Genomic DNA, 27,613 nt, shown 5'->3' with positions numbered 1-27,613 from the left:
CTGGGTATCATTGTGTTCCTCACACTGGTGGGAATGTCCGTCCACACTCACCTCCTCCAGCCCAAAGCCTGCACATTCTTGGGAGTCCCCAGACGAGACTGTGTATTCCTTGGACACTTCCTTGATGGACCTGCCCGTGTCTCTTTTTGTTAGTCTATAAACTCCCACGGCACTGAGAGTCTGAATGGTACAATCTAACTCTTGATGTATATGAATCTTTATTTATATATTTCTAGTTGTTAGATTTGAAAGCTCACCAAGAGCTGCAATAACTTCCTCCATTTCTTGCATACACTGCACAGTTTTGAGTGAAATGTAGATGCTTACTGAAGACAGCAAATCTAATTCAGTTGGGTTGACATCACCTGGGACAAACAAGATATAAGTTTTCTCCATCACACCAGCAATTTCTGTGAGAATGATGAGGTCAGAGAGCCCTTATAGGTAGGGTCGCGTATGAGAAAGGGCCTATGGAGCAAACAGGAGTCCCTCAGGAGTCCCCACAGTCATCAGATGGGGACGTATTTTGAACCACAAAATTTCTTTGGATACAAAGATACAGGGATAGATGGGCATAGTGTCATATGGGATTGGTTATTTCCACAGTAGGCAGAGAGATAATGATTTGCACATGGAGAAGGAGGAAAAAAGGTGAATCAATTCAGATAACAGTAAATGAGCCATGTGCCATTTATGAGGTGTGGACAGGAGAAGGAAAATGCCCCAACTGGCTTTATATTTCCCCAAAGTGATTTCCGTATCACCCATCCTGGAATTCTCACTTCCTGTAGCATGAGGATTGATATGTTGAGAACTTTCCTGGTCTTTTAGCCATAATTCTCAATTTGGATAATCTCAGACCAGGCCTAGGCCACAATGCACGAATGTGTAGAAACACTGCCACAATATAAAGAAGACACAACAGGAAACCAAGAGAAGAGTTTTGTTTTTTTTTTAATTATTCCTTCATATTCAAACTTCACAAACAGTGTGAACTTGTACAATACCTCGGAAAGTGAAACTTACAAAAAAAGTGCTGGTAACATTTAAAAAAAAACAACAAAAACCCCAAAAAACAAACATCATTCTTAGCAACATCAATTACTCTTCCACACAAAACAGAAACCTTGTAAAATTTATTTTCGTATTTTTAAGGCGTAATACTTCCGTATAAAGTATATGCAAGAGATAAAACTTCACAGTATTCCAAAATGTCACAATAATAATAATAATAATATAGTATAATGAAGCGCTACAGTTAATTTTTCTTTTTTTGAATGTTTTTTTCCTGTTTAAATAACAAATACAAGTCACAGGTAAATATACGTGAGAAAAATACGAGGCTAATATTAAATGGCAGGTAAGGATACTGTCACTGTAAGAAAAAACTGGCAGGATGTGTGTATTTAGTCTATATTTTAAAGCACTTGATAGAAAAGGCGTATGCAAGGTTTTTCAAAACAATTTTTTTGTTTGTTTGTTTGATAACTGACAACAATTTAAGAGTATAATGAGAAAAAAAAAAGGAACAAACTCCCTCTCAAAACTATTGACCTGCTCAACCCAAACCACGTGTATATATTGATGGTGGATGGGTGTGTGTTCGCGTCTCCATGGGTTTGTACGGTACACAGACTGATACAAGCAGTGTCCCTTGCCCACCTGCAAAGGTTGGAGGTTACAGTCTCTGCAGTCATCGAGCTCAGGTTCCTCGTGGGAAATTATTCTTTCAGTTTAAAGCTCTCTTTTTCCTTGCCTCTCCCTCCTTCCAAACTCTTCCCCAATTCCCAGGTCTTCAGTCTGAAAAGACAGTCTGGTTAGAAAAGTTGCCCTCCACTTAAAATTCACTGGGAAATAGAAACTGCGTAAACAGTGACACCCACACAGACACTGAAAATACCACTTGGACGAATGAATATGTTTGTGCATGTGTGTGTGGGGTGTGTGTGTGTGTGTGTGTGTGTACAGTAGCAATTGCAAAAAAGGGACCATATTCCTTTCCATACTAAGATACAATGTGATAAGAAACATTTCTGTGCAGGGAATAGGGCTTCTTCGAATCTTATCACAACACTGTGGCGGGAAGATCAGGAAACGGGTTCACCTTTCAGCAGTCACCACAGTAAACTTCATTGAGAACACGCATGCCCAGCTCTCTCGTCTGTGCGCATGTGTGTGTTAACAGCTAGCCATTCAGCCAACAGGTAACAGAAAGACAGCAGATAGCAAAACACGTCAATAAGGTGCTCAAAGAAAAAAGTGGCACCCATTCCTTGAATGGATGGCCACATTAAGGTGCTTCAAAAAAGTTTTTTTTTTTTTTTCAGTTTTATTTCAAACATTAAGAGAGTACTGATTTGCACATGGTAGTTCTGAGTCAGGCCAAGGGTTTTGAGATTTCTGACATCTTCCACTGAAAAGGGCTTTCACTGTAGTTGTTTTGTTCAGTTTGTTGTGGGTCACTTGAGTTTAAAAAAGTTTAATAGCCAAAAACTGAAATCAAATCAACATGACTAAAAGAAATAGGTGAAATGGTATAGAACATTACTGCATTCCCATTGGATCAAGATGGTTTCGCCCATTTTTCCTCTTTCACTAATACTGTTCCTTTTTTTCTTTGTTACAATCCATTCCTTGTGAACAGACAGAAATGACCAAAGTCACTGCAAGTGGCTGTTTTTATTTTTTGTGATCTGTTGCAAGAGTCCAACCTTGTTTCCTCTGCTGCTGTTTGTGTAGCATCTGGTTTTGTAATGAAAGCATCTGGATTTGTTATGTGCATGTGTGTATATATGCACATATACACACCTATACATGTATAATATATACACTATATATATAGGGATATATATAGGAAGTGTGTATACATTTATACATAATATAGTGTATATCGTTTCAACTGGAGATAAACTGAACTGGGTTCAGACACTAGCACATGTTTATCTTTCCCCTGCCCCCTTTGTACATTTTAAACAGTCTGGAGCTTTTATGTATTTATTTTTAAAGTGCATTTTTAATGCAGAATAACTGTACTCCACTGATTCCTTGGAAAACATTTTTGATGAGAAAAAATCTGACTGTTCGCAGCCCCCAGCAAGAGAAGCCCGGGTCTGGCCGTGCCAGGGGCTGACGTGGCAGTGCCAGGCTTGTGCCTGAGTGATTACTGGGCGTTCTGGACTCTGGGCACCTCAGCAGCAGCAGCGCCTATGAGAAGGCAGAGACAGAAGAGGAAGAAGGAAGGAAAGCTCAGATGAGGAAGGATGAGTTTGCGGTGTGTTCCGAGTCGGAAGCGTTAACTTCGTGTGGATTTGTGCAGTTCCTGCTTGGCTTCGGCTCAGAGATGCCATCTAGTCCCCTCCCCACCAACTGACACCAGCCTCCTGACGCCCTGCACGCTCCAGCATTGCCCAGGCGTCCCCGCTCCCGAGGCTGACTTCTGCGTCAGCTCCCCGTGGGGATGTGAGTGCCAGCGTCCAGTAGGAATAAGGCACCAGAGAAATCAAAATGTTACAAAAGGATGCAAAACCCCGTTTCAAAGAGCCTCTCCCATTGCTCCATTAAAATATTGCATGTGATACCATTCGTGTGTAAAGTGTGTCATATGCAGTCTCTGAAAGGAACTGGAGGCCCTTCAGCACCAGAGATCTTTAGGGATGCACCCTTTGTCAAAACACACCCACTCTCCCCACTCTCCCCACTCCCACGCCCACCCCACGCCACTCGCAAAAGCACCAAAGTGGGAGAACAAGGCTGCGTGCCATTGCTCACCTCATTTTTGATAAAGATCAAAGAAGTGTACGAAACGAAATTTTCAGGAATTGCTCTAAAATTAAATGGGTTTTGGCTGTCATGTAGCCGGTTACTTGATGCTCTAAATGTCCAGAGAGTACAATGAAGGGGTGGAAATGTTTGTGTTAACGTTTGGGGGAACGTGCTAAACAAAAATTACTTCCTAAACGACACCCAAGTCCTGCACTAACACTTCAACCTCCCCTATTTTTTAAACACTGTGAAAAAGGAAGAGGTTCATCTAACTATAAAAGGAAAAAAATGAAGGCACAAGATTTTATTCGGTCCCACAATCCTTAAGAAAAATGGTGTTGTGCAAGTGTGTGTGTGTGTGTGTGTGTGTGTACGTGCACACACAAGTGAGATGGGAGACCAAGGGCCATTGGGGCAGTCGTCCAAGGGAAGCTGGAAAAGGAGAACAAGAGAGAATTTCGAGACAGAGAGAAGAAAGGAGAAAGGAGGAAATGGAGGCCTCTCTTCAGCTTTCTGTCATAGACAGTCTCAAGATTTGGCTGCTTTAGGGTCCAGAACGGAATTCATTTGTCTTGGTCTAGAAAGTGCCCCCAGTTAAATATCTCCAGTTAATCATGTTACAGCTTTTGGTGTTTCCCTTTTCCCTTCCCTCCAGCCAAATGATTTTTTTTTTTTTAAATCACAGTTTTAAAAATTATTTTCTCAATCTTGAAAAAATATGGAAAAGCTATTGAACAGCCTTAGGGCACTCTGCCTCTCCGTCTTCACAGTGAGCAGATGGGCGGACAATCCACACAGCCAAAGGTGAGGCAGGCAAGCTCCCCTGTGCTAGGGGGTCCCTTGCCCCACCTTCCCCAGGGCTGGGGGTGCCTTCGCAGCACCCACAGCCGCTTCTTTCCATTGGATCCTTCCTCCCCCCACCCCATCCATGGAAGGTGGGCTGCCGAGAGAAGCAAAGCCAGTCTAGAGAGCGATGGTAACAGGAAGGTCTTAGAAGCCGAGGATGGAGGCGATGAGGGGGCGTCTCTGCTCAGGCAGGCCAGCACTGCTCTCTCGGCAGCCTCCCCGCAGGATGGGAAGCGTGGCTGCCCGCTGAGAGGTTGAAGCCCCGCTCACATGGACTTCACGAGACCTCAACTCTCAGGCTCACCACCTTTATGCCTCTGTTGCATCAGAACTGGCCCCCAGTCCTTAAGAAGGCAATGATCCGAGACGGAGAGGCAGAGTCAACCGGCTGTGTCATACAAAAAAAAGGGCTATGGACAGTGGGATTTCAGAAAGAAATTTAACTTTGGTTTTCCAACTTTTTCAAACCGTAAAAATTAAAGCAGGTCTTCAGTGGCTTCGATCATCCGACAGCTGTTACATTTTTTCTCATTTGGCAAGGCTAAGGCAGGGGGTTGGGGGGAAGAGAAAAGGGGTTTCCCATAATTGGTCGAAGACACAGGGTGGTAAAATGCTTCCACACTTAAACTCACAGTCCAGTGTTTTTGACATTTCATAAATAGCTTTTTTTTTCTCTAAAAAAAGAATAAAACAAGAACAATCCCTTTACTTACTCATCTGAAACAAAATAAACAGCAGTGGGTACAAACTTCTTCTTGTAACAATTACAAAAAACAACAATATAATCCCAACTTTTAACACGCATCTTGAATCAGTTATTTTTTTTTTTAACCTCAAAACTGCAGCATATCCTTAAGGGCAAACTTTTCGATTAGTTTTTTTCTTTTTTTTTTTTTAAATAATGTCTTCACCAAAAAAACAGTCTTGTACCAATAAAATGCATTCAAAAATAGAAAATATTACACAACAAAAATATGTATCCTTCCTTTCCAAAAAAGATTCTTCACAAAAAAATGTAGAAAAAATTCCAACAATTTTTTTCCTCTCCTAAACATTAACTTTCAGTCTAGGGCACGATTATTTATTGATTTAAATGTCTGCTTTTGCATAAAACATGGAAGATGCAAAACAATTACTGTATTAGGTTTGTGAAGTTATGTCCACTCCCACCCCAACTCTAAAACAAAACAAAACCAGAAAAACCCAGCAAACATTAAACAAAAGATACAGCTGGTTGACTAGAAAAAATCTCTCTTTCCTTCCACTGTGCCTTTGTATGGGTTACTGGCTCTGTTGGTATCTGGGAATGCTCAAGAAGGGAGATCAGTTTGGAGTCAAGAGGTACTTTAGCATTAGCTGATGTTCTGAGGAGTCATTTACAGTCTCCCATGTTGTGGGTTTATCTGCTGCAAATAGGGAGAAAAGAAACATGAGGATAAGCAGAGGACTAAACTGTGTCCACGTGTGTACTGTACAAATACCTCTATACAAGCCAGTTTCTCCATCATAGCACATTTTTCTTCCCCCTTACAGTGGAGCTCAAGCATCCGATAAATGGTAACTGAGAGCTCCAGTGGTATGCGGAAGGCTGGGGCTATTTCCTCTGTAGTCACCACGCCCACATTTAACCAGTTTGGGCACTAATTGGAACAATAACGAGATCTCAAATCTCAAAGCAATGTCCTGTTTTCCCCATCCCCATTGAACCCAGGTATCTTTTCCATTTCAGTATTGCAGCTTAAACATATATTGTTCTTATTTGACGGTAGTCCTCTTTTGTGTGGGATGTATTTTGTATGTGTATCCAGTACAAACAGATTTTTTTCCCCCAAGCTTTTTTTCCCTGTTGCTTATTTGGTTGCTGGTTTTTTCTTTGTGGTTTTTGTTCTGTTTTGTTTCTGATTTTTTAAACAGTGAAATATGTCCAATTTTATTTCCAGTGCATTAAACAAATTTTAAATTAAAAGAAGAAATAAAACTTTTCCCCCATCCTTCTAAAGGAAATGACCCACAAAAGTACAATATAATAAAATCAGGCATTGCCAAAAATAGCATGATGTGCAACCTCAATTACATCAAAGAAAAACAAACAGACAAACAAGAATTATAAAACATAAGCATGAAGGAGCCAAGACTATAATCCCAACTATGGTATGATTGGCAAGCACTGGTTAAAAAATAGGTAAGGCTACTCTTAGATTTCTAACTCAACATAGTTAACCACTGCTCTTCTGTCTTTTCCTTCAACTCTTAATCTTTCACTCACTAGTTCTTTATATCTTTAAAATGAACAAAATTTTTTTTTATATTTTTGGTCTACAGTAGAATTACATATTAATAATATAATAAAAAGGTATTTCATTAACAGGTTGGTACTGCATCTATGTGGGGAAAATAGAAAAAAGCACTCAAAGAGACATTGCAAATGGACTCTATTCTTATAAAAATAACCACAAATACGATAGAAATTATGATCAGGGCAACAGATTCAACTGAGAACAGGTGGAAAAAGATATCTTTTGGGTAATACAAACTCCTGACAAGCTATGCCCTAGAATTACAGCCTCCAAACTTTTCCTGTGATTTCCACCTTTCCACAGGATCACTCAAAATTCAAATGGAAATGGAAACAAAACGAAAATAAAGTGGACAGGTGAAAGTGAGCCAGCCAAAGCTTCCAAGTGATCTTAGTTGACTGGTCAAGACCAGCTGGACAGCATTTGAGAAACTGGTAGGCCACAGGAGAGCCACTGATGGTATTTGTTTTTAATATTGGAGGAGTTCCCAGCCCATTGATAAAGAGAGAAACCAAGGAACCAAACAATTCTTCTGGTACCATATAATATATGAGATGAAATATAATTCCGATGGAGGGGATATGAGGGTGAGGTGGGAAAGAGAAGAGACAGGAGAAATAGGCAAACTTTGGGCACCACCTCCCTTTGTTTTCTTCAGCACATTGGTTTCCTTCTTTCTGAGCATCCTTTAGGATTGGCCCTGGGCCCCAATGTCCTCTGAGCAAATCTGTGTCAGCACAGCTCTTGACATGACATCTATGCTTACTGGCTTTCCTAAGGGCTCGATGGCTCTGGAGGCTCCCTGCCCCGCCCCCCATGCCCTTGATGAAGCAGAGAAGGGGTGTGAAGTTGTAATGACAGAGGCCCTTTCCATTAACCATTCCTACCTGATGGTTAATTCACACCGATGGTCCAGTGTGGGGAAAAAAATAAGAAGGAAAAGAATTGGTAAAAGTTGAGCTTGGTAATCAACAAGTGTGAAGTTTTCTTTCAGGAAAAAAAAAAAAGAAGACGAAGAAGACAAAGAAATGACATCAGTCAGGAAATACTGCTTTTGGTTTCTCTGAACTATCCTTGGTTTTTCTCTCATTCAGTTGCTCCAGTTTAAAGTTTAGAATCTAGTGCAAATATCATCACATCACAGCATTCCAGGAGCAATACACTATCCCTTCATCCTAGGTGAATACTATCCCTTCAGACCTCCTCAGAAGACTGGGGGCAATGATCCAGAAAAGTGTAACCAAACAGATTATTAACCTAGTACTCGCTACAACAAGAAAGGCACTATCACAAGAGATCAGCCTCAGCATCTTCCTTGCCGTGGGCATGGATGTTTTCACCACTCCAGCAACTACAATGAAACCCAGACTGTGGCTTTTCCAGTACTTGAACTCACTGGCCAGTTATCTGACTCTCCCACTGGCCACTGCTCTTGGCTCCGGCCGTGCAGACCACTGACCGGCTCTGTGTCCATGCTGCCCCACATTTCACCAGGGATCCTTGTTTGGTTCTACATGATTTAGCTCACTCTCTTCCATGGAAGTTTCTTTCTCTCCATCAGTCTCCAGGTCATGACTCTATTATAAAGACAGTTTACAGTGTCAAGTACTAGCGCTTATCTATTTTTTCCTAGTTTTTTAAACCTCTAACCAAACCCTAAGTCATAAAGACAATTCAGTAGCTCCTCTAACAACAAGTCTCCTGTAAATATCACTGTGAACAGAATGAAAACCAAAGTATCATCCCTTGACCACCAAAGCATATCCCTTGAGCCTGTTGTATTACTTTTGTCTGCAAGAGAGGAGGTGGGGTTCTGGAAAGGAAAATCTTTGGTGACAGAACTGGAGTGGGTATGCAAGTTTCAAGGAAGAAGTTATTTTCCAAAAGCCTCAAGAAAAGTATCCTAGGGCAGTTACTGTGAATATATTTTAAAAGGTCAATTATTTCTTTCTGTAACTTTGGTTTGGTGCAGTCGGTATCTTCTCAGTGCTTACCCAATACACATCTCTAAGTACCTGTTAAGAGCTCTGAATTTAGAGTTTCTTATTTGAAAGGGAGATAATACTTTGAGCGCTTAAGGGACTGCTTACATTAGTTCTGAAAGCTCTAAATGGAGTTTTTCTGCCTAGCAAGGCTGACAGCTTCCTTAAAAATTTTTTAACATGGAAAAGTAGACTTGGATGGGTGCTAAGGAGGAGAGAGAAAGAGATAGGCATCAATGTAATCTTAAGAAAGGCCGCAACCGAGAGTTTTCCAAACTGATGCTCCAACATGTGATAGTGATCAGAGAAATTCCACATTATCCATTGATATGGGTTGTGACCCTTTCTTACTGAACCAGAATCTTCAAAGCTGTCACCTTGGATTCTGGACGAGTCCTTCAGCATCTTCACTCTCCTGTTATTATTCCCCACACAATCTATTGCTTTTCCTGTGGTGAAAGATTCTTTTATTAATAGTCACTAAAGAGCTGTCAAATTCTAATTACTTCTAAGATTTAAAAAGGCAATAAAAATAAATCCAATAAAGAAAAATAGAAAGAAAAAGCAACAACTTCAAAACTAGGCTTTTAGGCACTGTTAAGGTCTTCTGCTTTATAAAGGATAGTCTGATGGAGCAGCTAGTAAGTAGGTTCTGATTAATCCTCCAATGCTTCCTCCAATTTCAAAGTTGGCCTAGCTTGTTTCAGATAAACCTTTCACCTCACTGGTTTTCAATGTTTATTGCACTGTTCCCTTACTGTCATCTTAAAGGATTTTACCACATGCATGGCCTTCCTCTTTGGTTAGCCTGATCTAGGTTTCACCCAGCGATGAAAAAGCATGCTCAGGCTGAAAGGATACCTCCAATATGGACAAGGTGAGGTTTTTCTGAAAGGAGGCCCTACCTCGGGCCAAGGCGAAGACTTTCCGGTCACCTCGGTTGGCTTCCTCACCATCGCAACTCTTACTGAAAGCTTAGTTGGAGACAACATTGGGCAAACTTCTCCTTAAACGTCTTCAATTTACAGTACTAACTCAGCTTCTTTATAATAAGAAAACAGATCCTATCAGCATGGCAGTTTCTAGGCCTGATCAAGAGTTGGCAGATTCCACAGATTTTTACCAACCCTGCTAAGACCAAGCATGACGGAAATAACCCTCCATTTTTGTGGTGCTTCTAGTTTCAACACTTGCCTCTTTCTTTCCCATACCTCACACACTTTCTCCCGGCACAAGTAAATACATTTCAGTAGTGCAATGCAGTGCAGTCATATTTATTTAGTGCAAAAAAAAAAAAAAAAAAAAAAAAAAAAAGCCCTATTACAGCCCCAAGCTCAACCCTAAACAGCTCTTGCTAAAAGTTACCAGTGCCACAAAAGTGGAAAATTCAGTCTCACACTTCCGTAAGTCATCTCTTTCGTTGTCCCTGTTTGGTTCAGCTCAAAGGAAGGAAACAACTAGCATACGCCTAGGCGTTATTCTGTAAAATGTTAAGCCAATAGGCAGAAAATAAAGGGAAGGAGTTGAGTTGAAACCAAGGGTAGTATTTAGAAGAGGAAAATAGCTATTTAATGCAAAGATCAGTAGTGGTTTTTTACTGAATGCTTTTCATCATGTCAAATGGCTCCGATGCTAAAGGGAATGGGTACAGAAAAAGATAAAGCTTTCCTGTTTCCCAAAACACGGTCCTAAATTTAACAGTGCTGGGTTCTTATTTTTGAATAGTGCAATCAGCTATTCCTCGAGGGCTTTGGGCAGCAGCCACCTTACCTAACATAAATAGGGACACTAAGAGCACTCACTGTTTCACATTGACCTTCTCTCTTGCCTCATTCCTCTCCTATCCATTTTTTCTGACTACACATAAATACAGATCTACATACACATACACAGAAATTCTCAAGGCCCCCTCTCAGGATGACAGATTGAAAATTGGTACAAATAGCTCAATGACACACTCACACAAAAAGTACAATTATTAAATATAAAAGTGAATTATTACACCAAAATTAAGGGTCTGCATTGTACCTCTTCTTGTATTATTCTGTAAGAAAAAACATTCATAGCAGGATGTCTTATGGAACTTACGTTTTGCTTAAGATTAATCTGGACTTAGTTTGGGATATGGCAGTACTGAGTGATTTTGGAGAGATGCCTTGCATTTGATCATCCTCCAGAATCATTCTCTCCAGTTTGCCTGGGTCCCCACCCTCCAGGTGCAAATCTGCTTGTCTGCACCTACCACATGCATGCTGGAAGTCTCAGGAGGATCAATAAGTAGTTTAGAATAGATGATGGAAACATGAGTGGGGTCAGCACACTCAAATTCCTTTGGAACACTACGCTATCATAGAGTTTCTTGATTCTATCAACTTCTTGCCTTTGTTTGCCACGATGAGGATTACCAAGAGACTCTGCTTTCATTTACCCTGAAAACCACAGTTCTTTTAACGATAGTGCAAAAAACCAAATTTAATTAGATATATGAAAGTTACCCTTAATTTATATCTCAATAGGCCCCTCGGGAAAACGTAATCACTGGGACTAAAGAAGGAGTTTAATTGCTGACAATGCTTTTGATAATCCTCTCTTACAAATCTACATATAGATGGTTCCAAATCAAAGTCTGTGCCAAGGACAGCAGAGCAGAGTAACTCACCTTATTTTTCAAAGAACCCTCTGGCAGTGAACATACACTAAGCACTTTAGTCTATGTCTAAAGCTTGTATTAAATTTGAACCATTATTTTATTGTCCGTTATCTCTCTGCATAAGCCCCAGAGAGCAGATTAGTAATGGGAGCAGTCAAGGGTTTCTGTAGTTTCTCTATCTGGTTTTGATAGCATTAAGAGAAGTCTTAAATCACAAAGAAGTGAGGTTATTTTACTAATTCTTAGGCCTATAATAGTGAGAATGGGCAAAAATGGCAAAGGGCGAGTGGTGCTGATTTTCCCTGCTAACCCTGAGAACTGGCTTTAGGAATCCAGAACTGTATCAGATTTAGTCCCATCACATTGTCCTGTTTCCCCTCTTTGCTTTTCCTCTGTTCACTTAATTGAAATTGCAGTTATTTTAAAGATTCAGCTAAGAATGCAAATTATAGCATAAAAGACAGGTTATAAAAAGGTTTGTCAGGCTATCTGTAAATTGAATTGAGTTGAAAACAGTATGCTTTCAAATGAAGCACTACAATTTCCTCTTTTTTTAAAGTTTCCAATTTGGTTTTTCTTTCTTTTGTGGTGGTGAGAGTACGGATGGGTGAAGTACTGGCAATGCCAATCTCCCTCTGTGACTGTCACCTCCAGTGCCAGGTTGGGGAGAGGCGAGGCAATGGAGGAGTGGTGTTTCACCATTTAAGACCTCATGAACACATGCAGTTTTGAAATGAAGAGAACAGAAATCTGAACAATTATAGCAATCCACAGATCAACTGATTTTGGCATTTTAGTAGTATCCTTTCTTTTTCTTTTCTGGTGATTCTGTCCTATATTAATAAGAAACATCCAAAGAGGATTTTCATTACATCAGTCTATCCTCAGCCTTATTTCAAAAATTTGAGGAGACAATAAGGATTTGCAGTGTGAACTTCATCCGCAGTCAATTCCCATCCTTAGGCCTCATACCTGTAAGTTTAGGTAAATGGGGTTTCTTTTTCAAGGAACAGCTTTTATTTTAACTATTCTACCCTCAAAGTGCAGAGAGACTCTTTCTCCTCAAAGCTCTCACATTCTACTCGAAAAGGAAGATAAGATTTTCATGGAGAATAGACTCCTTAATGATAGAATGGAAGGCTTTTCATTCTAAGAGGGAAAGGAGTAAGGTAAGGGTGGGCAGTGATCTGATTGATGCCTATGGCCATGGACAGTATCAAATGAAAGAATCAAAATTTTTTACTGCCTTGAGAAGAAAGAGATAAAGGGAAACAAACAAATCAACAAACAAACTTCACTAAAATACACATTCCTCCAGTTTCAGGTTTCTAAAAAGTAATAATTATGCTTAAATCAAGGTTTACAGATAGCAAACAACTGTTTTAATGTGTAAAAGTATTATCCCTTTGCTTTACTATGTTAGTTTCACTTTCTTTGAAGGAATTGTATCCGTGCACACTTGTCCTAAAGTCCAGTGCAGAAAATAAACTGGTTTGTTACCAGCCTCAATCTCAGAATATTTCCTAAGCTCTATCTGCAAATCCTAAAACTATATATCTGTAAAATGAGATGCAGAGCTTCTGAAATGCATTGTGGGGGTGGGGCCGGGGGAGGAAGCAAGCTTTTTATGGAGGCAAAGAAAGAAATCCCTTCCTGTCCTCCCAAATGTATACTGTAATGTTTCTGACCGTTATTTTGCTGCATTACTTACCGTTAGGGCTACCGGTGTTAGCTTAGAAAAGCAGGAGGCTCGAAAGTAACAAGAAATTCACATCCTGGACTCTCCAGAATATTCAACAGGATTTCAACATTAATCTAGACTAATGCAGAGGCTGTGGTGAGAAATCTGGGGTCTCAGGGTTAGAGCTCTTCTTGGAGCACTAGAAGGAACAAGGTCAAGAAGGCATCCTGGAAGAATCTTTGTGATAAACTGGACCCAATGGGACCTATCGGAACCAGATCCGCTCCTCTTCCACATTATACTTTAAATGATGGCATTTAGGATTTAAAAGAGAGTCTTTTGTTCTTTCAGAAGTCAATGCCTGAGGAGAGGAATACTTTAGATGAAGAGTACTTAAAAAAAAAAAAGATAGAGGGAGTCAGAATGGACAAAGAAAGAGAAGGAGATAAGAATGATGGGGAGAACGTGCTAAGTGAAGATGACGGTCCTAAGCAACATACACACTGACTTTAAGAAGTGTTGGTTTCCTGCTAGATGTGGGACTCAGGGAGGTTTTCGAACCTCTTCTTTATTTCATTGCTCTCTAATGCTGTGAGATGTTAAAAATTGGTTTGATTAAGGTAAAACCTGCGTCAAGCCTCAGATCAAATTAAGACTACATTTCTGACATTAATGTTGCTTCTGTTTGTCAATGGGTAAAGCAAGAAATGGAAGCATACCCCTGTGTGCTCAGAATCAGGTAGCGCTCTAGATGCCACAGAACGGTCCACCCAAGAGCCGAGAGCCAAAGCAGTATCACAGTAAGAGTGTTGGACGGGGAGTCAGGAAAGACTGTGTTACAGAGTTGTTCAGATTGCGTCATAAGCGTCCTGTAAAGGGGGAGACCCAGAAATGTATGAGTCTTTTGGACAATGCTCTGGCAACCAGACAGCTGTAACTCACTGAAATGAGATCTAGCATGATGACCAAATTACATGGTGAATGCTTAGTTACTGGGGAGTGTATTACATGGCTCTTCAAGTATCTGTTCTGCCCTATTATTATTTTATTTAAGCACATATTACGTTTATGTTTAAAAATATCTGGTTGCAAAATAGACACTTTAGAAACTTGATGGATCTTTTCATCCCTTAGTAAATTACTGCTTAAAGTTCTAAACCAATCAACAATTATTTGTTTTTCAAAAACATGACGTAAAAAAATTCTCCCTAATTATCTCCTGTGATGCCTTTGAGTAGAAGTGGATTTACCTGTTTTAGAAGAGCTCACTGGGGCTTGAGCAGGTATCAAAATTATTCTGGAATGTTACCCCTTTCATTAGATTTCTCTAAGTCTAGTACCTGTATGTCATTTGGCTAAATATTAGTAGGAGTTGAAAGAGTCATCACTGATGATTTTTTTTCTCCCTCAGAAATGGTCTACTCATATCAGGAATTTGAACACTGTGGTATTTAAAAAAAGAGAAAAAAAAAACCGGAAAATATTTTTCTCTTTGTCTTTGGCCAAATGTGAAGGTGAAAAGAATTTGTGACCTCAGCTAGTACGGCTGACATTTAAAACTGTGACTCAGGTCCTCCCACTCTCAAAAGAAAATTGATAACTTTTAAAACCTGAAGGTACGGTGAAGACATGCTCCGCTCTGCCTACGAGTCTCATGCTGATGAACTCACTCGTGTCAGTGCTCTTTCACCACATAAATCTCAAAGGAGGACATTCACAACGGGGTAGGGGGAAGGGAGGGAAATGAGCCCTCAGGTGTCATGATGATTAGAGTTCTTAAGGCAGTGAGGAGAGGAAGAGGTAATTTAAAGTCTTAGAGAGAAACAAGAAATAAAGAGAACGGGTGAGGAAAAGGAAAGAGGAAAATAGTGACGTTGATACAATTTGGGTATTAAGTGATCACTGGAAAAGGAAGAGCTCACCTCACCCTCAATTCACTATGATGTTGGTCTAGTAGAAATATATTTAGTTGAAAACTTTGGAGAAACAGGTGGATATTTTTGCTTTTAGGCTCAATACTAGCCCCTTCCAAGCAGATTAGAGCAGGTAGTTCCTTAATGAGTACAGCAAGTAGAGGGCAAGGAGGGGAGTTGGATAAGGGGAGGGGGGAGGGCTTGTTGGAGGGGCACAGCAGAATGGGGTGGGATTTGAAAACAAAATCTACTGGAAAAGACGAAAGGAAGGAATTGGTGTTATTCACACTGAGAAGCCTTAACGGGTGGTTCAGCGTGGGAAGGGCTCTCACGCTGAGTATGACGAACAGCTGTTTTCATCCTGTCCTGAATGTAGAACTGGTCTCAGGCACCCACGACGAATGTAAAGTTTATCCATCAGCGGGGTTTTCCAGGCATTGGGTTGGGTAGCTGAGGGAAGCTGAAGGAGCTCTTTATCTAAAAATACTATTTGAAGATATTTCTTGCGAGGAAGACAGGATGCCTGATTTCTGACGTTTCCGTGATGGCCTGGTTAAAGAAGAAAGGCACCAAGTTCCCACCTTAACAGACAAATGTAGATATTGAGGGCTAGATACCCAAGAACCACTATTTTATGGATTCTGCAGACTAAAAAAATGAACTATAATTTTCTGAGTTCTAGTTCTATCAGCCTCCGTCATGAAAAAGTTCCTAAATTCTGATTTTATTAAAAAGAGTCTCCTAGGAAAATGAACATTATATTGCTAAGCTGCCTCCAGGGAAGCACTGAAGACTAGTTAAAATAACTGTAAGCATACTGAAAACAGAAAGTAGTCAGTAAAGAACTAGTATTAAAAATCAATATTTGAAAATACAGTTGGGACAACTAGGCCTTTAACTGCCTTCTGCTTCTCAGATGAGCAGCCCTTTGAAATGCAGCCTGTAATTGTTGGTCAGATCATACAGAGGTTAAGAGGCCCCTTGGTCATATTTTTAAAAGCAAATATAGACAGTGACAGTCCTAGAGGGGAAAATCACAGATACATTCATATGCACTTCTTTTGTTCTTCAGATATTGAGAGGGTCAGCTAAACAAGATCACCTTGACTATGAACCTCTTTGTGTTGGCCACACCAAAAAAAATGTTTTCTTAAAAAAAGTTTTCACTTTCCTACATTTGCTAAGTCTGAGCTTAAAAAAAATTCTAAAATCCTGTAAAGACAATACTGAAGCTGATAATATAAAAAGCAAACTAGAGCAGTAATGATTATTATTAAATGCACCAGATTAACTGCAGCAGGTTGGTGATGGGTGACAAATGCAAAGAAATAGTATTTCAATCAACTCATGATCATAGGCAGATTCAAAAGTTAAAATGAATATAATGTAATATATATTTCAATATAGAGTTGTTATATATAATGTGTATGTTCTAGCTTTCAGAAATACTGCAATGTAGTGTACTGTACGTAAGTAAGCATACCTAAATAGTAACTCATATTCTTCCACAAAGTCACTAGTACTGTTAACTAAAAAAAAAAAACAACTCATTTTTTTCCAGTAAAAAGAAATACCTATGGTTACAGTCACAGACTTCTTTTGGATATAGAAAGACAATATACATTTAAAACAATAGTAACAACAAAAAGATTGCAACTGTAAGTAGCCTTACTTAATTGGGGAGGGGAAAAGTCACCAAAATAGAAGAGGAAAGAAAACGTCCTCTGAATTCTGTAAGTGAGCAGAAATAATCCACATGTCATAAAAAATAAGAAACCATCTAGTAAAAGAAGGGCGTGGGAGTGAGAAAACTGAATCTGACTGTTTCCAGGCCACCCTTCAAAGTCAGCTATGAGAGCCAGGTCCGTTTGTTCAGAATAGTCCAGTAGAGCGCATTCTACTTTAATGTTCGAGATGGGCAAGAGCCATCAATTCTTAGAGATTACCGAAAACGATTCTTCTGAGAGTCTATTGGTTTGCTAGACATGGTAAACAACCCACTCCTGGAAAGACTTCAGCAAAGGCCACATTGGTTTCAGGAGACACAGTTTGTGATTGATGATGGTTCCCTGCAGAGGCAGGCAGGATTAGGAAGCTTTAGTTTGGGAGTCAAACTTACAAGTGGGTGGGTGTTTGTGTGCACACACTGGGTTGCATAGAGGAAAGGAATGGAGGCTTTTAAGCCATGGAAGGGCTCAGGCAAAAGTTTGCATGGGCCTTGCCTGCCTGGCCTTGGTGCCCGCTCCTGCACAGGAAACCTGGGTAGAGGGGGTGCCCCACATTGCTGCTCCCTCTTACCTACTTGCCAGTTGAGTACATCTGTTCTACCTTCTTCTGGAGGAAAGCAGCCTGTCACTGTGGGTTTGCTGTGGATCCAACAAGCTGCCTTTGTGTCTCCCAACTCTGAAACGCTACAAAAAGCAACAGAGTGGGCAGGTGACTGCTTCCTGGGAAGGGAGCCACCAGTCTTGAGCACGATGGCGGGAAGAGGCAACAGTATCTACGCACCAGGACCTATGCCTGTGTGTGCTTTGTTTGAGACGCACACATACTCCCAGACCACAGCAAGTACACACGCAAACACGCATGTCCACACACACGTCAGTAAATCCAATAGAAGTGCAGTTCGTTAAGTGCACTCTACTCCACACAAGCATGTTCAAGTTTCTCATGAAAGGGGTCCATAGAAATTACTGATGGTTGGGCTCCTTCAGAATGCCCTAAAGCCTCATCACAGATAGTGGACAGCACTAATGCACCCAAGTAAGGCAACAGAGCAGAAGCAGATACACGAGATATCTGAGACCTTTGACTAACTATAAATTCCAGACTTTATCTTGTTGTCACTAGGGAATACGAATGTGGAACAGTTTTGTACTGAGAGCACCTCACACTGCGTGTGTACATGCATAATGTATACTCATTTACGGACATTTTGGACAGCAGCTGTGACACACTAGATGGGTTAAGTCCCTTTCATTACTAGAATCTACATATAAATTGCAATGATTCTGCTGGGCAACAACAAACTTCTGTTGCAACGGTAGTAGAAACAGATGTCTCCTATGGGGTTAATTTTTTTTTTTTTCCCTGCCTTGGGTTAGAATCTCATTGAAGCATTTTGAATCAAGAAAACCTCTGAATTTGAAAGAGGGCTAGTTAGGGGACTTTTTACACCCTAATTAGGTATCTCAAAAGCCAGGACTCCAATAACTGCAGCTAGATTTTCCCTATGATCTGCAGATCGTGCTCCTTCATTGAAGACTTGAAAGTTGTGAGTTTGCATTTAAACAAAGAACCACCAGATAACCCAGATGCTCACTGAAACTGAGAAAAAAAAGTTTAGAGATACACACTGTACAGGAAAAGACAGCTTTTTGTTGAGATTGTTCTGTTAAGGAAATGATTCAAACTAGCATTTTAGGCACCTGTGATTGTGTCTTATGGGACTCGCTATTTAGCTAATAGGATGTCTACTTTACATCCAGCCCAGACCTATGTCACTGAGATAGGAAATAGCAGCCACTTCCTGAGGGCAGCCAGTTCCTGACAAGTTTGGTGCCTCCCCCTAAAGCCACTGTTTCCATAGTCTTCAGTCATGAATAGGGCTCATTTTTGTAATAATGCAACCATAAAAAGGCAAGAAGTGTCCACGTCTTCACACCCTTCCAATCTATCTTCTGTTTTCTTCCCTGCGCTTTCTGACTTAAGGCAGTAACTCTTTACTATAAGTGGCTTCCTGTGAAAATACCTTAACTGAGGTCGCTTCAGATAAGGTTCAGTCTGAAATTATTCAGTTTTTGGAGCAACAGGCTGGGCCTGAAGAACCACCGGAAACCGGGCATTTTTGGTCAGCAGTGTGGAAAATGATGTTTCTTGTTTCAACCCAGGGCATTTCTACCCCTCGTTCAGTGAAATACATAGTTCTGAAAAAGAACGCATGCTGTGCAGCCCTCATCTTCTACCTCTTCACCCTAAAAAGAATCCAGACGGACCCTAGTGTTCCATGCCATTTTCTGGGATCTGTTAACACGCACCACTGACCACTATGGATTTGGTGTCCCAGGAGAAAAAATATTCAGAGACTAATCAAGTTCTCTGGGGTGTTTTGGTCAGGCTAATCATCTTAGCACCTAGTGTTAGAAATGATGCTTTGGGTTAGTAATTTCCAGGCTCTGCGTTTACAGGAACACTGAGTCACCACAGCTTTCCTACTTGGGGAGGTTTAAGCAGTATCAGAAATGGCAACTCTACACAAACAGCTGTTGCGAATCTGAAAATATTCTCTCTGGAGCAAGAGCTCCTCTGTGCCCCTTTTCTGTCTCCATATGAGGCCTGAGCCCCAGGGTAGAGATTGCTTTTGAAAGTTTGCCCCGTGTCATCCATTTCCCGGGCACCTAAGAGAACAGCCCCTTTTTTCACGAGAGCACAGAAGAGAAAGCAGCTGCTGCCGGACCACCGTGAGGGCGCGTCTAGCCTCGGGGAGCCCGGCTCAGCTCAGGCACCCTCCTCGCACACCGCACATCATGGGGCACTGGGTTGCCCGGCTCTTCTGTGGAATCAGGGAGTCGATTGAAATTCTAGTGCACCCTTCCTTTTGTTTGACACCAAGTCCCATGGTTCTGTCTTTAGTGTCGTATTTGTCTCTTTATAAAATTTCTTTCTCTGGGGGACAAAATTGGCCATTTAAATGAAGTTCTTTTATAGTTAGTAAAGAGGTTTCTCAGAGCCAGAAATCACTGAAAAGTCTGTCGACCCTACCCATGGAAAAGCCCAGATCTTTCTCTAAATGCCTCTTGCCAAAGCTCCTAGTGTTGCGATTGGATGCTTTCTGGCTTCGCATTATTGGTGCTGAATACGTTTCCCAATCCTTCTGTTCCTTTCTCCAGGGATCCCACTACCCTGGACTTCAACTCATGACTATATTATTCTTTCAGAAGATTTCTTTTAAGAGTCAGGTCACAACAGAAAGGGCACTCTCCCTTTTCCTAAATCCCAAGGGCATCTCAGGTGGTGCCTACTCCTCCCTTGCGCCTTCGTTTTGCCTCTTTTTGCTGCGGCAGCGCACTGGCTATAGCAGATGCAGACCTGATGTGGTTATCTGATACCTTTGCTGCAGTCACACATCCTCTGCTCCCAGATCCGACTGATTAAATGACATCTTCTAGAACAATAGAGGAAGGCTCCAAAATGGGCATAGCTAGTGGGAATCCTGGCCAGATCTACCTCACTGCCCCCTTTCCTCAGGGCAGCAGGTATTGGGAACATTCTGGAGGAGCCACACCAAGGATGCGACGTGACCCTTATTATGTTCTCTCGGGGCTCTGAGGGATTTTATACGAAGCACACCTCACTTTCAATTTCTGTGCTGAGGGAAAACACTGATTAGGGGCCTGGGCTGGGCACATTCTGTTGGTGTGCTTGTATGATGGGGTACAGGTAGGTGAAGGCATTAGGACTAACATGAAACTAACACATCCAGAGGAAACCTTTTCTCTTTTCATATCACAATGCACAAATTCTAACTGTTCATGAGTTGGAAGAAGTTTTCTTGGTCCTTACAGAATGTTGAGCTGATACAAAATAAAATCCCTGTGACTTTTAAACAAAGCAAATTCAAGTCTTTCCTTCTAAGGCCAGGAGCTACTGTGACCTCCGAGATGCCTAGGAAGAAGGAATGGGCTTCGGCCTGAACAACAGCAGGAAAGTATTCACCACACTTACTCATGGCACAAACAGATTCAGAGCATTAGGAATCTGGGGAAGAAAAAGTCTATAAAACTGTTATTAGAAGCTAAAGTTTACAACTCAAACTGTATAATAAGAAATATTTTGATATAGAGACTTTCATTTCAGAGTCTATTTTGGCCTGGCTTGTTTCTCAATCCTTTCCCATGTGTAGATTTGTATCACATCCATATGTCTCAATTCCTTCCTTTTTTTGGGCTCTATTTTACACATTTGGGGCTTTGGGGGGGGTACAAATTTTGGCATTTATTATATCAGTAGGGGAAAATTTGCCCACTCTGCTAAGATGCTACTGATGTGTTAGTGCTAGAAAATTTTATTTTTCATAAACTGTATCTAAATGTCTAGAGATAAACGTTCCCCTTTGACTTTTTCCTTTCCTTTGTCCAGCTAATCCAGTTTTAAGTCATAAATTGCTAAAAAAAAAAAAAAAGAAAAAACAGTACTTTTCCATACCAGTTCTTGTTCCCTGTACTCATCCTAAGAGGTCTTAAATCTGGAACACTTGCTTCCATTTCATCTATTTTTTTCCCCCTGGCTACTGAAATTTTTTTTTTTTTAGCACTCATAGCATCCTAGCATAAAGTTCCAAATGTAAGAAGATTGTTGGATCTGAAACTAAAAGAATAAAAGAATCTATGCTCATCTTCTATTCTTGAAGCAAAATGTTTCCCCTTTCCTAAGATGTTGGTGATTATTTAATTTGAAAGGAAGGATTGACAAACTAAAAGCATCTCTATCCTTTTGAAATAGGCACGGACTAGTTTATTTCCTAAAATGTAGGTCAGTTTGGAAGCAGCCCTTTCAGACGCCAGAACATGGAGTAAGGTCCCACAGCAAGTTCACTGCTCCCCAGCTTAGATCTTCCACTCCAATCTAGCTGCTTCCTTTCTCCAGAGAACAATCTGTCAACTATTTTGGACTATGAGATGTCTGGGAGGAACAGACACACAGTAAGAAAAAGTCTACTGCTATGCAAACCTGGAAAGTCCATATTGTTATAATGATTACATCACCTCACCAGGAATTCTTTGGGAGTCCTCTAACATTTAAAAAAAAGAGATACTTCATTTGAAGGGAAAGGATGAATATTAGGGTTTAAACCCAACTGGTATTTTTTTCCCCATGTGTTCTATAACAAAAAGTAAAATTTAACCCAATTGCTTAGTTTTTTACATGGCAGATCAGCACTAAGGCGAATGGGTCTCCCTCAGATTTGACAAGCAGATAGCTAAATGTGGCCCATGCTGCCACCCAAGATGAAGTTTCTGGAGGTCCTATAACATCTGTCTACTTTGCTAAGGCTTGTGTAAGGCCACTATTTTAAACGAGCTACTGTCCAATAATTCAAAATATTTTAAAGTGGCTTTTGGCCTTCTTCCATTTGTAACATATGCTGAGTGATTTCATGTCATTTTCCTCTAGATTAAAAGGATCTTTATTTAACATCAATTTTTTCTTTTTTACATCATGGGTTGAATGACTTGTTTTTCAAAATATCAAAATTCTAGGCCATGGTTAATTAACTAATGCTCCCTCTGTTGGTAGTAAATGGAAATACTGGAGTCTTACTTAAGGTAGCTATTTCAAAAAGCAAGAGAAAATGGACTATTTCTTGTTTCTGAAGCTGTTTCCCACTAGCTTTTAAAACAGGTCAATTTTGGACAGATAGTTTTTAGTAGGACTCCTCTTAGAAATCACGATGGGTGATACTTAAAGGTCAGTCAGTTAATCATCCAAGTCTACATTAAAACTACTAGCAAAATATTTACTGAATGAAGGACCACAGGACCAAATGAAACTCACATATACGCCAGTCCAGTTGCACTAACCCTACTAAACATCACCAAGAACTTATGGAAAAGATACAAGTTAACCAATCCTAAAATGTATGAGTAAAACCAATTTAGTTATTATACAGTTGCTTCCCTTGGAAGATTTCTCCTCATTTGTTGCACAGTTTTTGTAAATAAGTTGCTGATAGGAAAATTAAATTAAAATGCAAAGTAATTTTGAAACTGAAATACTTTCTTTCCTTCTTTTTTTTCTTTTTAAACTGTAGTTTAGTGTTTCTGCTTTGTTTAAAGATTTACTTTTCCCCTTAAGTGTGTTAAAATATGCCCAGCAATGAAATCACCTGTGGAGTTTTCATTAGGTTTAAAAATTCCTATATTTGAGTTGGAATCCCTTTAGGACACTGTCTATAATGGAAAAATCTCTATTCTGATACCTTGATCAGGACCGAGGAGAGAAATCCCAACTAGGAAGAGAGAGTGGCATCTAAGATGATGCAATGAATCGGTGGCCTTCTGAATGGTGGATGTTGGCATCTGGGAGATTTTTGTTAGTTTCTTTAAAACCTTACCAACAAGCAAGGGTTAATAAATCATCTAAAGAATAATCATCTTATTTAGCCCTCTCAACCATGGTGGAAATAGAAGGTGATCTTTGAAAGGAAGAAAGTAATTTCGGCATCGAGGCATTCTGATCTGCAACAGGCTTCTGATAACGCCGCTCTCTGTAGTCGTGAAGGGTGAGGAGGGACAGTAGAGTTTTGTGAACTCCTCCTCCCGGCTGACCGCAAAAGGAAAGAACACTTTTGTCAAGACCTCTAGACTACTAATGTTTCATCAAAGAAAAAAGGTAAAGTCAATAGAAATTCTAGAATCATAAGATCTCAATGAACTTTCAGAGAAGCAAGAAATCTGTTTCTGAAAGATAAAGTCCCTCCCGTGAAAAAGAACAGAATTCTAGATGAATCAGTTGAAAAAAATATTCAGTGGAGCAACATAAGCTTGCTAAAAGTCGAAAGACTACATATCAAAATACAAAGCAGCAGTTCAAATTACAGCAGGGGTGGGCTGGCCAGAGGCCCTCATCAACCCAGGCAATACTTAAAATAATAAAAATTAAGAAAAATTTAAAAAAATATGAAGAAAATATCCTTCCTCTCTTTCAAATATAACTTTAATTGCCTTTTATTCTTTCTATCTGGAAGCAGTATCGCTAACCTTAACAGTCTTGACTTACCAAAAAATATATATATGTGTGTGAAATAAAATAAAAGAGAAGGGATTGGTGGCAGTGTATGCAAAACCAAAATGAAAAAAAAATTACTTTTAACAATCTCACTTTTTTTGTTTTTTTTTTTACACAAATACTGTTGTAAATATATTAAAAAAATCAGCATTCTATCTGGTAAACGTCACTTTTGCCCCTCTATAAAATTTTGAATTAAAAAAGCCTCAAGAACTTTTTATTATTCCCCCCCCCTCCATTTCTCTTTCTTTTTCTCTTCCACAAGAATATATCCTGACACTTTTTTTTTTGTTTGTTTTTGTTTTTTGCAAAGATTGTTGGAAATAATCCTTCTCTTGTACCTAGAAACATAGGTGCAAACCTCTGATATCTTTGTTTTATCTGCATTCCTGCCTTTCATGAAAGTCCCTCTTGATTGTGCTGAGTCTGGGGCTCAGCGAAGACACTGAATAAATACGATAGCCACTGTTGCTTGATGCTTGTCCAAGTCTTCCTGGCTTCTGCTGAAAGGGGGGGGGGCATGGAGGAGGTGGGCCAGGGTGTGTGGACCGAGCAGAATCTGGGGGAGAAGCCTGCTGTCTGCCTTTCCCACACCACCAAACCCACGCCCCTTCCCACACCCGCAGCCCTTGCATGAAATCAGACAACGTTGGGGGTGGAAAACAGCAGGGCCTTTCCTCTGGGTTTTCAACCAGAAAGTGATATTCCACAGTTTTAACTGGTTACTGTGAAGTCCAAGCGGCCAGAATTGTGAAAATGTCCACTGAAACACTGCAAGCGGTGTACTTAAAGACAGTAGGCCTTTTAGATTTTGTTATATATTTTTGTAGTGCTCTTCACAAGTGAAAAAAGAAAATTTTTTTTTTTTTACTTTTTTTTTTAAAGATTTTTTTGTAAAGAAGGGTTGTATTTAGAGGCCAGTAGCTAGAGATCCAACCAGTGGACCTCGTGAAGCACTACCAGGCCTTAAGGCCACCATCCGAGGGAGACTGGGAGAACTATTATCCCCCTGAGCCTCCGAAATGTAATGTACCAGCAGGCAAAAACAGTTCTTCATGTAGTACAAAATGAAACGAAACAAAAACAAAAACAGAAAGTAAAAACGAAACCAAAACATTTCTTAAATTCTAGTGCCATAGCTTTTTTTCGTTTGTTTCTTTTTTGTTGTTTTGTTTTGTTCATAAGAAAGAGAGAAAGATACTACTTATCCGTCAGACACATGCATCCTCATGTGGTCGTTGAACTGCTCGATTTGGTCAAACTTTGCTGGACAGACGGAGCAGACGTAGGTGGTCCCCTCCGTGCAGGCCACCACCCCTGGAGGGCCAGCTCGGGCCCCCGGGGGTGTGCCTGCGGGAGGGGTCCCGTTGCTGGCACTGTGCAGGGCCACGTGTCGCTCCAGGAGGGTCTTGTGGGAGAACTTCTTTTTGCAGATGTAGCACTCGTAGGACTTCTCGCCCCGGTGGAGGCGCATGTGCACGTTGAGGGAACTCTTCTGGGTGAAGCGCTTGTTGCAGATACTACACTGGTACGCCCTCACTCCCGTGTGTGTCACCATGTGCTTGATAAGGTAATCCTTTAAGGAGAAGGAGCGCCAACAGATGCTGCATTGGTGGGGCTTCTCACCTGTTCACGTGGGAAGAGACAGCAAGCGGGACAGAGCAAGACACAGCGAGGGAGGGAGAATGAGAGACAGAAAAACAAGACAACAGAAAACAAAAACAAAAACATTAAAAAAAAAATCTGATTGGTTAACAGATCACCCCTGATTGGAAAGGTCCAGTCCTTCCTGGCCTCTCATGTTCTGAGAAAACTTGCTTTAAGGTGTTGCCAGGACAGTCTAGAGTTTTCCATGTCCCCATGCCAGAAAATGTCTCTCTTGGAAAGCTACTCGACATTCTCCAGTAAAAGTCTTCCAAGGTCATTCTGTGGAGAGAAGGGAGTGCTACTTTATAGGGGTCATTTTTAGTGCCATCATTCGGGGATTTAACTGTGTGTTTGCCATTTGCATTAGCAAACAAATATAAGAAATAAAAGAGAGAAAAGTTCTTTGGAGACATGGGGTCTCTAGAATCTTTGGGAACTAAGGTTGGTGGTCACACAGCTTGGCTCTTTGGGGACAGTCTCCATTTCTGGTATTTTGTCTAGTAAATGCACTCATGCTTTGATTATAGGTCTGGAAAATATTGCCCATCGTAGGAATAAGTCATTCTGAAGAGCTGTGCCTTTGATTTTTATCTATTTTGGACAGCAATCTTCCTAAAATGTAACTTGAGAGAGTTAATTGGCTATTCTGTCTGGACTGCCCTGAACTGCAGATTGGCCTTGTCTGGTGTGGAGGTTGAGTAGGTGGTAGACAACACAATGATCTCAGAGTCAAATGGTCCTGTTCAAATCCAGGCACCAACGCATGGCCTGCCACTCTGACAAATCTGCAAATGCCTCTGAGGTATACAGTTCTGCTTACCTCACCGTGCTGGTGTTGACATAAAATACATACGAAATCACTTTGTAGACCACCAAGAGTGGTGTGGGAATACTTGCCTGGTGTTCTCATTACAAGACTATCTACCAACACCCCCTCCCCTCATTAAATGGTTCCATACGCCTTTTTTGAACTCTTGGGTCAATTTTTAAAATAGTTTTCTCTTTCTTTGCTCTCATTGTGTTGGCTGAAACCCTTCTTTCTCCTCAGTTTACTGCTTTGGTTTGCTGTTGGCTTAGAGACCAAATGATCAAGCTTGCTAAAAACTGTAACGTAAATAAGAATATTGTCACCGAATGACCACATGAAATATTCTTCTATAAGTTAACATCCATGGGCCTGTCACATCTCTTTGGATAAAGAGAGACTTGTTTTTGTTGGTGCTATTTGTTCTTGGCTCTGCTCTTGGCGGGTGAGATGAACTACATTACAGTGTTTCCATCTCTCCCAGCTCACCGCTGGTTGCCCAATGCAGGCACCCACCTCAGAGAGGAAAGGCTGTCCATGTACTCTTCCATAACTCAGCCTAAAGCCCAAAGCCTCTGAAACTCTCTGCGGTAATATTTCAACATCTGGACGAGGCATCAGGGTAGGAAATCTAGTTCTTGAATTTGAGTTAACATCCATTTAAAATATGTGCCTTGACTGTGTTTCCATTTTTTCCATCATGAAACAGAAGAGGTTTGATGTGTCATGGTGATAATGGCAATGAAAACAACCACCACGTATTCTGTGCTTACTACTGTGTGCCAGGCTCACGGCTCGTGATCTGCTTTATGAAACTTTATATCAACAGGAAGCTTTTTCGTTGTGTTTGTAAACATAAAAAGATATATTTTGAAGCACACAATCCTAAGAAATGGCTATTTGGTTCAGGAATGACTCCACAAATTTCTAAACCAATTTCCTTGATCTTTGAACTTTTTCCTTTAGTTATTCACAAACGTTTTGGCCTAGCTCCCTCTCCCCTCTGCTGTCTTCCAGTCTCCTTTCCCTTCATCCTCACTGATGAAAAAGCATGAGTCATAGGATTGCAGGGTTAGAAGAGAAGAGTTTCACTTTTAGGCTAAAATGGGGAAATTTAGGGAGGCCTCATTCCTAAATGAAGAGTTCAGTCTCTGCATGGTGTTTATGTAGGTACATTTTTTTGAAATGAGAGATTCCCTAAGACAGACAGTCATGCATGTTATTTTTAGTTGGAACATTTCTG

At 40.6% G+C, this 27,613-nt stretch overlaps 1 protein-coding gene across 13 annotated transcripts in view; it reads right to left on the bottom strand.

The window, feature by feature from the left end:
* Positions 1-936: 936 nt before the first annotated feature.
* ZBTB20 (zinc finger and BTB domain containing 20) overlaps positions 937-27,613 on the bottom strand; it is an 814,580-nt gene continuing 787,903 nt past the window's right edge. For all 13 annotated transcript variants that reach the window (XM_082460046.1, XM_082460055.1, XM_082460051.1 and 10 more), the window contains one exon: positions 937-25,544. In XM_082460046.1, coding sequence (XP_082316172.1) covers positions 25,123-25,544 — 422 coding nt within the window. In that variant the 3' untranslated portion in view covers positions 937-25,122. The remainder of the gene's footprint in view (positions 25,545-27,613) is intronic.

Source organism: Balaenoptera physalus, assembly GCF_965194825.1.
Source record: "Balaenoptera physalus genome assembly, chromosome: 4".
Classification (NCBI taxonomy): Eukaryota; Metazoa; Chordata; class Mammalia; order Artiodactyla; family Balaenopteridae; genus Balaenoptera; species Balaenoptera physalus.
The sequence above is the reverse complement of the archived record's forward strand: the minus strand, read 5'-3'. Positions and strand labels throughout refer to the sequence as shown.